The sequence below is a fragment of the Thermobia domestica genome, chromosome 10 (genome assembly GCF_964235325.1).
Source record: "Thermobia domestica chromosome 10, izTheDome1.hap1.1, whole genome shotgun sequence".
In the NCBI taxonomy this organism is placed as follows: Eukaryota; Metazoa; Arthropoda; class Insecta; order Zygentoma; family Lepismatidae; genus Thermobia; species Thermobia domestica.
In genome coordinates this window covers 264,931,326-264,947,218 of record NC_137463.1, presented here as the reverse complement: position 1 = coordinate 264,947,218, position 15,893 = coordinate 264,931,326, and the positions used below count along the sequence as shown (strand labels likewise).

At 36.5% G+C, this 15,893-nt stretch overlaps 1 protein-coding gene across 1 annotated transcript in view; it reads left to right on the top strand.

The window, feature by feature from the left end:
- Positions 1-15,893, top strand: part of LOC145661926 (neutral ceramidase-like) — a 151,807-nt gene that overhangs the window by 32,402 nt on the left and 103,512 nt on the right. Inside the window, exon 5 of the mRNA XM_081727275.1 lies at positions 3,736-3,934. Coding sequence (XP_081583401.1) covers positions 3,736-3,934 — 199 coding nt within the window. The remainder of the gene's footprint in view (positions 1-3,735; positions 3,935-15,893) is intronic.

Below are 15,893 nucleotides of genomic sequence, written 5' to 3'. Positions count from 1 at the left end.
ATAGACAACCTGAATCATTTACTTTAAACGGTAAATATTATTCACATTACATCAGAGCAATCGAAAATTGCCTAATGTGTCTTCAAAAAATACCATATCGACAAAAACTCGCTTTCAATACTCCCGCAACTAATTTCACCGCATCTTCCCGTCATTCCGACCATTGTGCGGCGCCGTGGAGCTTCGTATACAAGACCCACTTCTCATCACATGTCAACACCCCAACACCCTGTCCAGAAATGGCTCATTCCTCAGACGAGACAGGAAAGAAACACATGTGTTTTGCTCGCGTTGCCTTTTGGCCCAGAGTCAAATCATGTGTGATTCATCGATCCAACTTGTAGTGCTTCCCAAGTTGATGGAGGTGCTGATGAATGGTTTCTCTACTCACACTGAATTGCAGTTCCAGTTCCTGACATGACTGGCCACTGATCGCCTCAATTGCTGCCTGAAGATCTTCATTTTGTATATGTGTTGCTCTTCCGGCACGTGGTGCTTCTTCGAGTGTTTCGTCACCGTAATTAAACTTGTTAAACCACCGCTGCACTGTCCGCGTAGTCATAACACCCTCACCAAAGCCCTGACATATCTTCCGCCCCGCTGCAGCAGCGTTTGACTCCAGTTTGAACTTGTACAGGATACACGCCTTTATGACGCTCTGTGGAGTCCCATGTTCACTCTGTCCTTACGCAAGTTCACGGTATAACTGAACTGCCACAAGCAGACAGTATGTTGGATATACCCATACTAACAACTGACCTTCGGCTTATCTCCATTCGCACTGAGCTCACGGTGTGAGAGCCAATTGAACACAGACTTCCACATAGAACGACAGAACTTTCTTGGTTATCTTTATACTTAAAATATACATATAGTATCAATTATATTGTTTTATTATTATTATTATTATTATTATTATTATTATTATTATTATTATTATTATTATTATTATTATTATTATTATTATTATTATTATTATTATATTTATGTGCCGATATGTATAGACAAAAACAATATCGAACAGCATTTACTGAATACTACTAATGGTATTACGACTTACTGCTATATTGTAAATTGTTCTGTTATATCCATAACAAAATATTATTATATCAATATGAGAAGTCATTCTACCATATATCCACTATGTAAGAACCCATTCAAATATCATGAAATACCAATAAATCATTTTACGCACAGCAATATAAATAACCCTTTTTATGTAGGTAATAGTAGTTGAAGTCCAGAGAACAGTGAAACCTATCTTTAGCGAAATCGCGTGGAACTCGCAAAAATTTCCGTTAAAGTCAGGTTTCCGCTTAATCGAGGAAGGCGTTTCCTTAATATATATACTGCTTATAACGGACATACTGAGAAAATACATTACTATTCGTACCTTGTTCAATTACAGTACTTCATTCTTCTAGGAATTAATACACAAGAAACTTAAAATGAACACAAAATATGGTATCACAAGTTTCCTTTATTTTTTCCAATAGTCAAGCAGGATTTTCTCTATACACTGCTGCTTGGCTGCTCCACTTTCTGCACACACTTTAGCCTAAGAAACTACGAACACTAAGTAGGCTAAATCATAGTTATTTTTCCGTAAGGCTAATTGTTGCAGTTCCTTTAAACTTCCGAAAACATTTTGATACATCTTTATCCTACACTCTTCTTCCAACACGATATCGTACTCCTTTTCTTCCTCCACCTCAACTTCTCCTTTCCGACTTTCCATGGGATTCTTGATTAAGACATCTGTACTCGTTGTTCCTGCTTCAGTTTCCACATCGCTGTCTATATTGATGTAACCCTAGACACGCATTAGCCAAAGTAGCTTCAGCTGAAATAATTCGTATTTACCCGAAAATAGTAAGGGGTGAATATGAATAGTGGTTGGCGGAAGATTTAACAAAAGAACTGTTCAGAAAGATTTAACAAAAGAACGAAAAATTTATGACAGACAGTATAATGTATATTACAAATAGCTGGCTAAAAATAGAAGTCAGTGGAGAGATTTTGTGAACGCGGCATAGAACCTCTGGGTTCCATATACCATAAAAAAAGAGAGAGAGTATATATGTGTAAATGTATGTGTATCCCCTCTCACAGGATGTCTAAACGCTGTAGTCCGGAACTTAAAATTTTTCGTTAAAGGTTTATTTTGCTTTTCGATGTCCGCATAACACAGTTTCCGCTTTATGAAGGGACTTTCACACGTTTTTTACCGGAAAATTCTAGAGACCATGAAATATTTCCGTTTAAGACAGTTTTCCGTTTAATAAAGTGTCCGTTGAAAGCAGGTTTTACTGTATTCATAAAACGTATCTCATAAATTTGTACAAAAGCTGAATACTGAAGACTAAAGCCTAATAACAGGTTTTATAAAGCATTAGAAATCCCTTAACTTTCGTAAGTTTGATAAGTAAGTAAACCATATCAAACTGAATTTAAGGAATTTTATAAGAAAGCGTTCATATCTTTTTCTTCAATAAAAGCAGCAGGCCTACCTTAATATCTAGAAAAATTTACACAAATTGTTTTTCTAATTTGGCCTCATCTCTGGCCTCAGGTGTGATGATAAAAACTAAATAAAAAAAGTTAAATTCCACTATTACTGAAAATTAGCAACAAACTAAACAACATTAAATATATGTTTGTTTCCAGCACCGCAAAACAAATACAATATATCCTTCCGAGCTTTTTGTCTGCAAAATCTCTGATAGTGACATCTATGTCACTGTCTTGAAGAATGTTGGATTGAATCGACATCATGGCGAGTCCCACGAGGCGCTCCTGGCACTTGGTAGATCTCAAATAATTTTTAATTAATTTTAATTTTGAGAAGCACCTTTTACCTGAAGCCACACCGACAGAAAGAGTGAGGTCAATTCTGAGTGTAGTTGATATGTTAGGCAAATTTTCAGTCAGCTGGTTACTCGTTAAGTTTCTTTTAATACTTCAAAGGGGCTTTTAGCATTTTCATCTGATAGATCTGATAGTAGCGAGAGTAAAATAATAGTTTCTCTTGAAGTTGGAAACCCTCAATATTACAATGCTCTTCATCTGTTAAAGCCACCTGAAGGTCAACACATTTCTTCATCATGGAATCCTTGTCCTCATTTTTGATCCTGTATAAAAACCTAGATAGATCATGACGGTGGTTTAGTTGAGAAGACCGTTCTTCTAGAGAACTTATGGCTTGATTCAAAGCATAAAAATAACAGCTACTTTTGAAAGAAAGTTTGTTACCCGCAATGCGTTAATTAGGGGCCCCATATTCAAACTTACGGTTGGGTTTGCATGGTCGTAATTGTAACTCACATGGAAATAGGAGGTCGATTTCGAGAGTCTGTAATTTCTCTTGCATACACTGGTGGCTCTTCAAATCCTCTATCGGCTGGCATTGCTTCAAAATGACCTTTCACTTTTGCGATCATTTCAACTGCTTTTGAAATATCCATATCTTCTTTTTGAAGCATTTTGCTTACAAGGTTGACTATGAATAGAACTGTATGCCAAAGTACGAGACAGCAAATGAACTTAAAACTCTTAACCTTGTGGGTTAGACTATTAGCTCTGCTTTTTCATTTCTGGGAACAATTATTTGTTCTACTTTGTTGTGCATTCTTCCATCACAAATCTAAGCTATTCAAGAATGCAGCTCCTTCAACAGTTATAAGTTTCCTATACTTAAACTTCAAAATACTTGAGAATGCATAATTCCTGTTGCAGGTATCCATACAATGTTGATAAGGACATGGTTTTACTGAAATTCGTAAGTGACGACGGAACACCCATAGGAATGATCAACTGGTTTGCAGTTCACCCAACCAGCATGAATAATACCAACCGACTTGTCTCCAGCGACAACAAAGGATATGCCTCTATATTGTTTGAACAAACAATGGAACCCAATTCTCTCATTGGGCAGGTAAATACAATGTTATTTCTGTTTTTGATTCCTGTAATGTTCTATAAGAACCGAGAGAAAGTTGTCCAATGTTGAAGTAAGCAAACGAATTTTATGGAAGTTATTTAACAGGATGCTGTTTTTTGTGTTATACTGTGAAACAAAGAAATGTTTAAGTTACTAAATGCCGTAAAGATCTGGAATTATTCTTTTACTTATAAAAAATAATTATTATACCTAATCTACTTCCATTTTAAATCTTCGTTGAGACATTAATAGGATATCTGACTCTTCTCTAAGACACACATCTAGAATCACTGTTAGACCACTTACCTTCGGTAACTGATTTAACAACAGGCGATATGAGCTTCTACTTAACAACATTATGTTCGTATAATTTATAAGGTTCGGTCATTTTTACCAATTACTATTATCTTAACAAGACTATTTAGAAATTTTAAAGTACTGATTTCGCACAAAAGAGATAAAACAATATGGGATTGCTATCCATCGTCTACTGCAAGCTAAGATTGGGACAAAAGACCTGCAGAGTAGAACAATTTTTGCGTCACAAATGTATAATATCAGTTCACACGTCATCTCTTGTGTTTCCTATGTTGATTTGCGAAGGATAGAATTTTGGATTCTGAACTTCAACTCCGGGAAAGATAACTGCTTTGGTTCAGGAAGAGAGGTATATACTGTAATTAGGTATGAGTTTATAGAAGTTTGTTACCTCATTGTTCAATTACGACGGAAGCAGATAACTGCTTTGTTTAAGGAAGAGAGATATATACTGTAATTAGGCATGAGTTTAAAGAAGCTTGTTGTCTCATTGTTCAATAACTACAGGAGCAGATAACTGCTTGTTTAAGGAAGAGAGGTATATGCTATAGTTAGGTATGAGTTTATAGAAGCTTCTTATCTCATTGTTCAATAACTACGGGAGCAGATATCTGCTTTGCTTCAGGAAGAGAGGTATATACTGTAATTAGGTATGCGTTTATAAAGCATGTTATCTCATTGTTCACTAACGTGCTTACTTCATTGAGATTATCTTACCACGGTTTTTTATCTCAAGGCTAAAAAAGTTTTAAAAAGTGTTTAAATATTGATAATGATAGTGGAACAGAAACTGATACCCAAACAAAGTAAATTTGACACCACTTTCTTTTGCAATCCAATAATACCTAAGGAACAAACTCGTCGTTACTGTCTGTAAGTAATATTATTCTCCATAATAATAGAGACACTTTCAGTTCGGTTATATGCATGTAAGTGTATATTTTACTTTAACTCATTAGCTTTCTTTATTTATATTTCCTTGATTGCATTTTCTAAAAGAATGCAGTGTCTCATAATTTTAAAATAGGTTACGGTACTTGTTATTCTGTCAAATTTACAGACGAGAACTCTATAGTGCTTAAATACTATCATGATACATACCAGAGGTGGGCACTTTCCCTAATCCTCACTTACACTCACCCTCATTCGACTTCCTCACACTCACATTACTTGCCTTCACCGTCACCCTCACCCTCAGCCACACTCACCCTCAATCTAATCTCTCACCCTCGCCCCACTTATTCTTACCATCATCTACCAAAATGAAACTGAGTGAGGGTAAGGGCGTACCTCTTGAGGATAAAATGAGGGAGTGGCCTATCTCTGATACATATATTTTTTAAAAGTATATTTTCATTCCCATCCTAATAGTAAGATGGGCGGGCTGCAAAAAGTTACGCCTCCTCTTGGCCAGTGGTATCCACTTAATATTAAATAAGTAATTTGAGATGGATCCAGGACTTATTATATTTACTATTTGTTCATTCATGTTTGTTATTCAGACATAATAATGTTGTTATGGAGCCCAGTTAGTGTAAACGAAGGATTGCAGTAAAAAAATATCATGCGCTATAGATGTATGGATGGCAACTATAAATGCGATGATGAGGGTTATAGAATACAATACCATACCGTATCTCTGAGCCATGTAATGTGGGTTCCTGTTACCACGGCATGGCCCATCCTCAGGTTCCGGTTCGAGGAGAAGGCCTCTAGATATAGAGGTTAGCTGTGAATATACTGAATAAACAGACGCGGACAGACGACAAGGTGTGGTCAGCTTGGGGTTTTGGTTGAAGCTAACAACCTCATCTGTAAAAAGAAAAAAAAGACGCCTCGGACCAGGACTAATAACTTGGCACAACCTTAGCAAAAGAAAATGGACATGTGATTTTGAACATATAATATCAGAAGTCTTTATAGGGCAAGCGCTTTAAAATCCGTAACGAACGAGTTAGAGAAATACAGGATAGACCTAAGAAGAGTTCAGGAAGTTAGGTGGGAAGGAAATTGTACTGTAACGCCCGGAAATTTTACAATCTTTTAAGGAGAAGAAAATAAAAATCACCAATTAGGAACAGGGTTTTTCGTTCACAAACGAATAATATCAACAATTAACAATTACAATTTGTCAGTGATAGACTTTTTTTCTTTACTCTTAAATGCCAGTGGTGTGATATTATTGTTTTAAATGTACATGTCCCAACTGAAGATAAGGATGACGATATAAAAGATAGTTTTTACGAAGAAGTGGAACTGATCAACTCCCGCGATACCATATGAACATTTTATTAGGAAATTTCAATGCGAAAGTAGGACGAGAGGATATTTTCAAACCGATTATAGGGAACGAAAGTTTGCATAAGGAAAGTAATGACAAAGGTGTGAAACTCGAGAACTTCGCAACATCCAAAAACCTTACCGCGAAGAGTACAAAGTTTCCACATCGTGACGTTCATAAATATACTTGGACCTCACCAGACCGAAAACACATAATGAAAACGATCACGTTTTAGTAGATAGAAGAAGACAAACAAGCATAATTGATGTTCGATCATTTAGAGGAGCTGATTGTGACACTGGTAACTACCTGGTAGCAGCGATAATACGAGAGAGGTTATTGTTGAATAAAGGAATATTCATTGTCCGAAAACGGAGAGATTCAATTTAAAGAAATTAGAAGAGAGCCAGGTAAGAGAGGAATACCAGATTGAAGTTTCGAATAGATTCCCGGTTTTAGAAGATTCAGAGTGAACTAGTGTTGAGGATACTTGGATTGAAAATAGAGATAGCATTAAATTTCAGCAAAAGAAAACTTAGTACACGCAGAAATACGTATGAACAAACCATGGTTCGACCGGGAATGGATTAAACCTGCAGAGAAAAGAAAACAGGCAAAATTACGTGGCTACAAAATCCGAATGAAGTAACTACACAAAATTTCGGGAAACTTCCAAAACTTTTAAACAAAAAAATGCGATTTTTGAAAGCTAAAATTAAGGAACCTGAAGATAATAGTAAAAATAAAAGCATTCCGGACATGAGTAAGGGGATCAAGGAGTTTAAGAAAGGCTATCATCATCGTGTTATATATTAAAAGAAAGCTGACAGAACAGTTCTCACTGATACAGATAGCATCTTAAATAGATGGAAGGATTTCTGTGAGGAATTGCTTAACACGCAGCCAAAAACTAATGTCCGCGGAGAAAGAGAATTACACACCGCTGAATCGTATATCCCAGAACCTAACCGAATAGAAGTAGAAATCACTATAAATAAATTAAAGAAACACAAATCTCCGGGTGTAGACGGAATTCTGGCTGAGTTAATTTTAGCTGGAGGCGAAAAATTGTGGAACAAGATACACAAACTCATTCTGCTTATCTGGAACAAGGAAGAATTGCCAGAAGAATGGAAAGAATCAATCATTGTTCCAATTCACAAGAAAGGCGACAAAACTGACTAATAATTATCGAGGCATTTCTCTTTTGTCAACGTCCTATAAAATTCTCTCAAATATTCTATTAGCAAGATTGGCCCCATACGCAGATGAAATTATTGGAGTTTATCAGTGCGGATTTAGACGAAATCGATTTATCGACCAAATATTTACCATTCTACAAATACTCGAAAAGAAGTGGGAATACAATAACCCGATACATCAACTATTTATTGATTGTAGAAAGGCTTATGACTGGGTTAGGAGAGAAGCATTGTACAACATTTTTACAGAATTTGGAATACCGAAAAAGCTAATTAGATTAATTGAGTTGTGTTTAAAGGAATCTCAAAGTGAAGTCCGGGTAGGAAAAGTTTTGTCCACGAGCTTTCACGTCGAAAATGTCCTGAAACAAGGTGATGCGTTGTCGCCATTATTATTCAACTTTGTCTTGGAATACGCTATAAGGAAAATCAAAGATAGCAATCAGGACCTAGAGTTGAATGGAGCTTACCAGGTTTTGGCATATGCTGATGATTAGGGCAACCCAAAAGCATAAAAAGCATAACAGCAATTTACACATTTGGTTGGTTCCTAGAACATGATTGTGGTTGTCTAAGGGTCCAGAAGCAACTAAGTTTAAAAACATAATAATAAATAATTTTAGAAAATAAAGCATAAAGCATAATTTGAAATAAATAGCACAATTCTTGGAAAACTCTGTTTAACTGGCAATGTAAGACACTCTATTATTAATATATATGGATAATCTTAAAACACAAAAAAGTTTATGGGAAACTAAATAAAATGTGTTCTTTTCCTTTGTCTATGAGTGAATATTGACTTCTTTATTTTACTAATATGGATTTGTAATGTAATATAATCATAAACAAAGATTAAGTAGCAAAAATATTAAATATTTTTATGTGAAGTTTGTTTATTATGTAATAGCCACATTTGTACCTAGGCATTTGAATATGTTTTTGTAAGTACTACAACGTAATATTCTTCTACTGATTAAGTAAAATTGAAACCATTGCTACATATTACATTAGGTATCAGAAACAGTATAACATTTAATCTTGGGTTCCGCTTAAAGTATTGTTTTTATACAGATCTTACTAAATCTTACTGAATAGAAACACACCCAATGGGCAAAATTTGGGAAGTAAAGTAAGTCAAAATCTTCTAAGTGCGTACTTCAAAGGCACAGAGGCCTTCGAGAAATTTAAAACGTTATATGTTAGTGATCCAAGGAATGTTGAACTTCCAATACCAAAAGAACTTGTTATGAACTGTACTTTTAAAACTATCCAAAAGTCAGATAGAAAGTACAGGTCGTAAAATGCACCCATACTCTTTTTACAAGACTTCTCAATATTGCCTCTGAACAGAGGTGTGACATGAGGGATGTTTTGACTTATTCTCTTACCCCAGTTCCCGTACTCTTGGAAAAATAGATGGCTTCATGACTGAAACATAAATCAAAACTGATGCATAAGTTGGAAGAGCTTCAGAAGGAAGATATAGTATCAGCTCCAGCCACTGTGGACACACTAATCTTTTATACCATGTTCTTCCTGCATACAATTCAATTCTCAGGTAACTATGGAGTTCTCGCTTACCACATTCTGAAGTTAATCAATAGAGGAGAAGCTAGAGAAATTCACTTTGTGTTTGACGTCTATCGCCCTCGCAACTATCGAGGATCCTGAACATAACGTACGCAATGTTGAAACGGCAGTGAGCGAAATAAACTTGTCTGGACCTGATAGCCCAAACAAGCCGGTAATGGCTCTACGAAGCGTGTCATTCAAAACATCTTTAACAAAGTTCTTATGCAAATGGAGATCTTCTAAATATTGTCATTTGCTACACAATAAAACGTTACTTGGTACGTGTTGCTGTAGAACAGACTTGTTACACGTACTCCTGTATAGGAATGAACATGGATGTGATTGAGGTGAAAGAACTTGCATGCCAACACAATGAAGCAGATACGAGGATCATTTGGCATATTTTTCACACGACTCGTTATAGCGAAGAAAGGAATATTTTGGTGTGAGCAAACGATGTCGATATTTTAGTTAATGATCTATCACCAAAAAGACTTAAAGGATGCACAATTATGACTTAAATGTGGTTTATCTTCATACAACTTTAGAGGATATGTCAACGTCGCAAACATAGCCAAAGAAATAGGAAGTGAAATAGATGACAACCTGCCAGATTTACATGTCTTCGCTGGGACAGATTATACTGCTGCTTTTAGCAAAAGAAAAATATCAAACCATTTAACATTCTAACAGAAAGTATGGTTCACCAAAGAATTTCGCTAAATTGGAAGAACCCATCTTGGTGGATGAATCATTGCTGTCTGGTAGAGACATTTGTGTTGTATGTATGGCCATCCTTCATACACCTCCGTGTCAGAAGTGAGATACTATATTTTTAAGAAGAAAAGTCTCATGTGTTAAGAAGTAAACCGTTGTCAAAACTTAGACCTGTTGATCCCACTCTTTTTCCTCCGTGAAAAGCTGCTTTGGAACAAAAAATAAAGTGGAGCAATGTTGTGGACGTGGAAACGTGCAATCCTCTGTAACCCTCTCTAAGACATTAATCTAACCTGTCATTGATGGAACTTAGAAAACGAAAAGTACAAAGTTAACTGGTATGAAGGGCCTATGTCACCTGACATTCTTCTGCCGGAAAATGACGATACTTCTAAAGGTGAGGATGAAGTTGCTTCAACAAGCTTTCATAATGACAGAAACTCCGATTATGAGTAGTAAGATCGGTATAAAAACAATGCTTTAAGCGAAACCCAAGTTCGAATTTTACATTATTTCTCATACGTACTGAAGTAGCAATAGTTTTAACTTTACTTAATCAGTAGAAGAATATTACGTTGTAGTACTTACAAAAACATATTCAAATGCCTAGGTACAAATGTGGCTATTACATAATAAACAAACTTCACATACAAATATTTAATATTTTTGCTACTTAATCTTTGTTTATGATTATATTACATTACAAATCAATATTAGTAAAATAAAGAGGTCAATATTCACTCATAGACAAAGGAAAAGAACACATTTTATTTAGTTTCCCATAAACTTTTTTGTGTTTTAAGAGTATCCATATTAGCTTAAATTTGATACAGGAACGAAGTTTCTACCTTCATTGAGTGGAAAGTTATCCTCAGTTAAAACTTGTGTTATGAATTCCGGCGGCAGCCATGTTGATGACGTCATTTCTCTGACATCCACCACTCACCAACGTTAAGAGAAGCCTTTCTGAAGACTGTAGGCTATGAGTAATCTTGAGCACATAAGGAAGCTTATGGTAAACAGGGGTAAATAAAATGTGTTCTAGCTCTTGGTCTATTAGTACGCGCTCTGAATCAGAGAAGTGTAGATTCGAAATGTACAAAAAGTGCACAAGAACTTCACACTATATTGTTATGTGTACCTCTTGAACTTCAGCACTTTCAGTACTTTTTGGTGGCATCTTTTGCTTTCGCTTTCTGTGTAAATGATCTCTAAGGCGCACACAAGTGACAAAAAATAAATAAATAAATAAATAAATAAATAAATAAATAAAAAAACTTACCCGAGTAAAGATATCTCTTTACAGTGCATTAAGTAAAAAATTCATTAAATATGAAAGAAACACTAATATTTAATGTATACATTATATACGATTAATGTAAAACAGTGATTGAGATTAACAATAAAGCATAACAAAGCATAATTTAGAAAAATAAAGCATAATTAAACAAAAAATAAAGCATAGGCCTAATGTAGGTTGCTCTACTGATGATGTAAATTTAATAGGAGAACAATAGAAAGAAATGCAGAGGTCTTATTAAACGTTTGCAGGGACATGGGTTTAGAAGCAAATGCAGAGAAAACTAAATACATGGAAGTGCGTCGGGATCATAATACGGCAAATTATGGATGTGTTAAAATATCGAATAACACTTTTGATAAAGTGGATACCTTCAAATATCTAGGATCAATATTAACAGACAAAAACCATATTCACGAAGAAATTAAATGTTAACTAAAAACAGGGAATTCGTGTTATTACAGAGGTTGTTCAGCCTACTTTTGGCCGATTTCGTTCCTTCCCCCTCCCGGACAGAATGGAATCACCCGACCTGGCTCGTGGCGTCCTGCTGTGCTGTGCAGTGACTTCCCGAGAACGGAGTTGTTTTTCCGCGCGGACGACAATAACGCACGAACCAGGACCATTGTTGTGAGTGTTGTGTTAAATTTGTTTCCAAATGTGTGGATTTCCGCTCTGTGACCAAAATGCCGCCCACACTAAGCCGGTTTTGGGAAGGCTATGTTGGGGCTCTTTATGACGCCCACTTTAGTGTTTCTGTCGTTAGAAAATAGTGCAAGAAGAATGGTTGCAACATCAGTTTAAGTGGAATAAAAAATGTTATTAAAAAGTACAAGGGCAACGAAGCTCCACCATTTCGATTACCAACGAAGTAGCCTAGAAAGCGGGATGCACGAAGGCCACCTCCACCATGCAGAGGAAACTTTGCAAAATGGCAATGCAAGAAAATCCGCCAACCCAAAAAGGTGTATGGCTAATCGTCTTGACGTGTCTTTGGAGACTGTGAGCCGAACGCTGCACCATCAACTCAAGCTAGAAAAAGTCATGAAAGCTCGCGGCCATCTTCTCACGGATGCCCACCAAAAGGAACGAAAGTGTAACGCCCGGAAGCTGTACGAACGGCATCTGGTAAAACAAAGGTGGATGTACGTCGTAACGCTCGATGAAGCATGGGTTTACCTTTCCAACTGCGGCAAACCGAGAACCATCATGTACCGAGATAAAGGCGCCAAGAACTTCAGAAGTGGGTCCGTGTCTGTAAAGAATCCTTCCCAAAAGGGTTCATGGTCATTACTGGCTGCTGTTACCGAGGTAAACTGAAGATTCGTAGGGTGGCGAAGAACGGCAAAATAAATTCGCAGTATTTTCAGGAGCAGATCATGCGGCCGATCTACGAGCATGAGACTCCAACAATGTACAAAAATGACGCCAATCTGGTACGCATTCACATGGACAAGGTCTCATCACATACCTCACGATCGTCCCTCACATTCTACAGTGAGATGGAGGAGGCAAGTGGTGATACCTTTCAATAAGGTACCTGTTAAATCTCCAGATGCAAGTCCTATGGACTATTGTGGATTTGGATTGCTAAAGCGGGCTTTGGGAAAACGGCGTGTGACAACCGTGGAAGGACTTTGGAAAGCTGTGCAAAGGGAATGGGACAAGATTCCCCTCCCAGTTCTTTAGAGAAGCCTATTACAGTGGAAATTACGCTGTCAGGCTATTGTTAGGAACCAAGGGAAACACATCGAGCACTTACGGACCTGGCGTCTTGGATTCTTTTAAATTTTTAGGTAAGTCGAAATTGGCCAAATGTAGACTGAACAACCTCTGTATTCAGTTCAAAATCTCTTGTCGTCGCGAATTCTGTTGATGAATTTGAAGTTTAAAATATATAAAACGATAATCATGCCTGTTGTTCTGTATGGTTGCGAAACATGGTCGCTTACTCGGAAGGAAGAACGTAAATTGAAAGTATTTGAGAACAAGATCCTGAGACGAATATTCGGACCGAAGAGAAACGGGAAGGGGGAATGGCGGAAACTTCATAACGATGAACTACATAATTTATACGGTTTGCCAAACATTGTTAGCTTTATCAAGTCTAGGGGGCTCAGGTTTGCAGGTAACGTAGCCAGTATGGAAGAAAGTAGGAACACTTTCAAAGTCTTAACTGGAAGACCAACCGGAGAACGACCAATAGGAAGATCTAGTAGCAGATGGGAGGACAATATTGAGATGGATCTAGCAGAGATAGGAATACAAAGTAGAAACTGGATGCAGTTAGCTAAGGATAAAAGTCAGTGAGAGCTTTTGTGAACGTGGCATTGAACCTCCGGGTTCCATAAACCATAGAGTTAGTTAGTATCTCTGAAAGTAGATTCAATGTAGGAATTAATACTTATTTGCATACTTTACAATGGAATTGTTTTGCGACTGTAACACATTTTGCAAGAATAATGAACTTTAATTTTAGCCAACACACATTTATTTAAAATTTAACTAAATGGTAATAATTTTAATGGTACCTTGCCGATACGTGTACATGTATGGGCAAAAATTTTTGTTTCTTGGGAGCATTTCTTACTTGTGAAATCCTAATTGAAAGTCTGGTTTAAAAGTCAATTTTGCTTTTATATTTGCTCGTAGGATCTTGACAAAATTCTCTCGCTAGCAATTATGATTATCTAGGACCTGAGGGAACTTGTATTTATTGATGTGCACAACTTTTTTCAGAATATATACACTATTGTTATTTTAGTTATTGCGTGATTGCGTGTTTAGAAAGGACATCCTGTTAATGGGAACAGTAAATATTTTAATATCCTTTATTTCAATCACGCATTGGTACGACTTTAAAGATTAAAAATAGTTTACAGTAACTAAATGTGGAATAAACTTACAGGATATTTATATAGTTCAATTGGTTTATTAAATGAGGAAATGCGCAATGAATTTCAAATGGAAAATATCTTTTCTAACACTGATCGATTCAATTGTAGTTATACTTCAACTAGACAATGCTGCTATTTCAAAATAAGGATGTCATTTCTATGTTGCCTCGGAAATGGCTCGCATGTTTATATATATATAAAATGCTAGAAAAGTTTATATGTTAGTGAACAATCCTTTCGACAATGAATTCTCGAGAACCATAGACTCTAGAAAGATGCAGTTTCCATCGATCGATTGCGAATTTTGTGTAAATTCTTAAGTTCTAATTGAATATTTAAAAAATGTCCGTTATACAGTATCTCTGTTACATTTTAGGGATACACTGGAAGTGTTGAAATATATATATGAAAAAAAGGTAAAACGCCATACTCTACAAGTTATAGATTCCAACACCACACATTTGCATAGGGGTTGTATATCCCCCAGGTGTTTGTTTTATGGCCAAATTATAATGGAAACTAAAGGATAACCGCTTCTCTAGTCTAAGATGAATCTTTATTGTTTGGAGTGTTTTGCTCAATGAACACAATATATCTCTGACATTATAATTAATTGTGTATGCATACATACAGCATGCAAGAACAAAGGACACATTAATCATACATGAGAAACTCCAACCGGAAGTAGGCTGAATTTTACAAACGGTGCGAGATATTGAAAAAATCGAAAAAAATCTCCCCTTTATGGTAGCCCTGGCTGACTTTTCTCAAGACGTCTTTCACTTGTGTCTCTTAAAGGGACATGTATAAATATGAGGAATGGCAAGGAGATTCATGCTCATATGTAATTCATACGCTATGTAGAGAACGCAGGTTCAGCTAGTACAACTTAAATGTCAGTTCGCCAGCCAAGGTCAGATTCAAAATTGTAGCGGGAAACAGACGAACTTACTCCGTATGTTTAAAGTTTACTGCTTAGATCATTATTTCCAGAAATTTGATCGATGATTTGTTGATTTGTTGTCCAGCGTCCCGTTCAGTAAAACTATATTACACGTGTATCTACAACTGAACATGAGATTCGAACCAGATGAGTTCTCAACGGGAATAGAATCTGGTTCTCTTACATCGAATATGTGTATGCTAACCACGTAATACGAGGGAGTTTTTATTCGAAATTTGTATACATTATCTTTCGCATATATGCTTCAAATGTGTGGCCCAGCGTAGCGTAGTCGCTAACGCTCTAACCTTCGGTGCGAGCGTTTCCGGGTTCGATTCCCGGTGGGAGCACTCGGTCGAAAATGTGTAAAACGCTTTTTCAGGCAAACCAGCCTGAATGAGGTTTTCCTCATTCACATCAGGAGAATGCCGGGGTGGTACCTAACTTATAGGTCCCAGACCGCTTACTTCCGTTTCCAATCTTTTTCTCCTTCCCTTTTGCCGGGCAGTGTGCTCGCCGAGGGACGTCATCTCTCAAACATAACGGGCTAAATGACCATAGATGCCGAAAGCCCAGAAATCTAAGATGCATGTTTTACATGTATTCTTGTGTTGAGAAGTAATTAATCCAACGCTTTCTGTTCTGTATGTTGCATGTCGAAATTGAAAATAAAGTAAGTTTAATACAGATTTAAAATTGGAGTACAAAGATTGATAAGGTTTA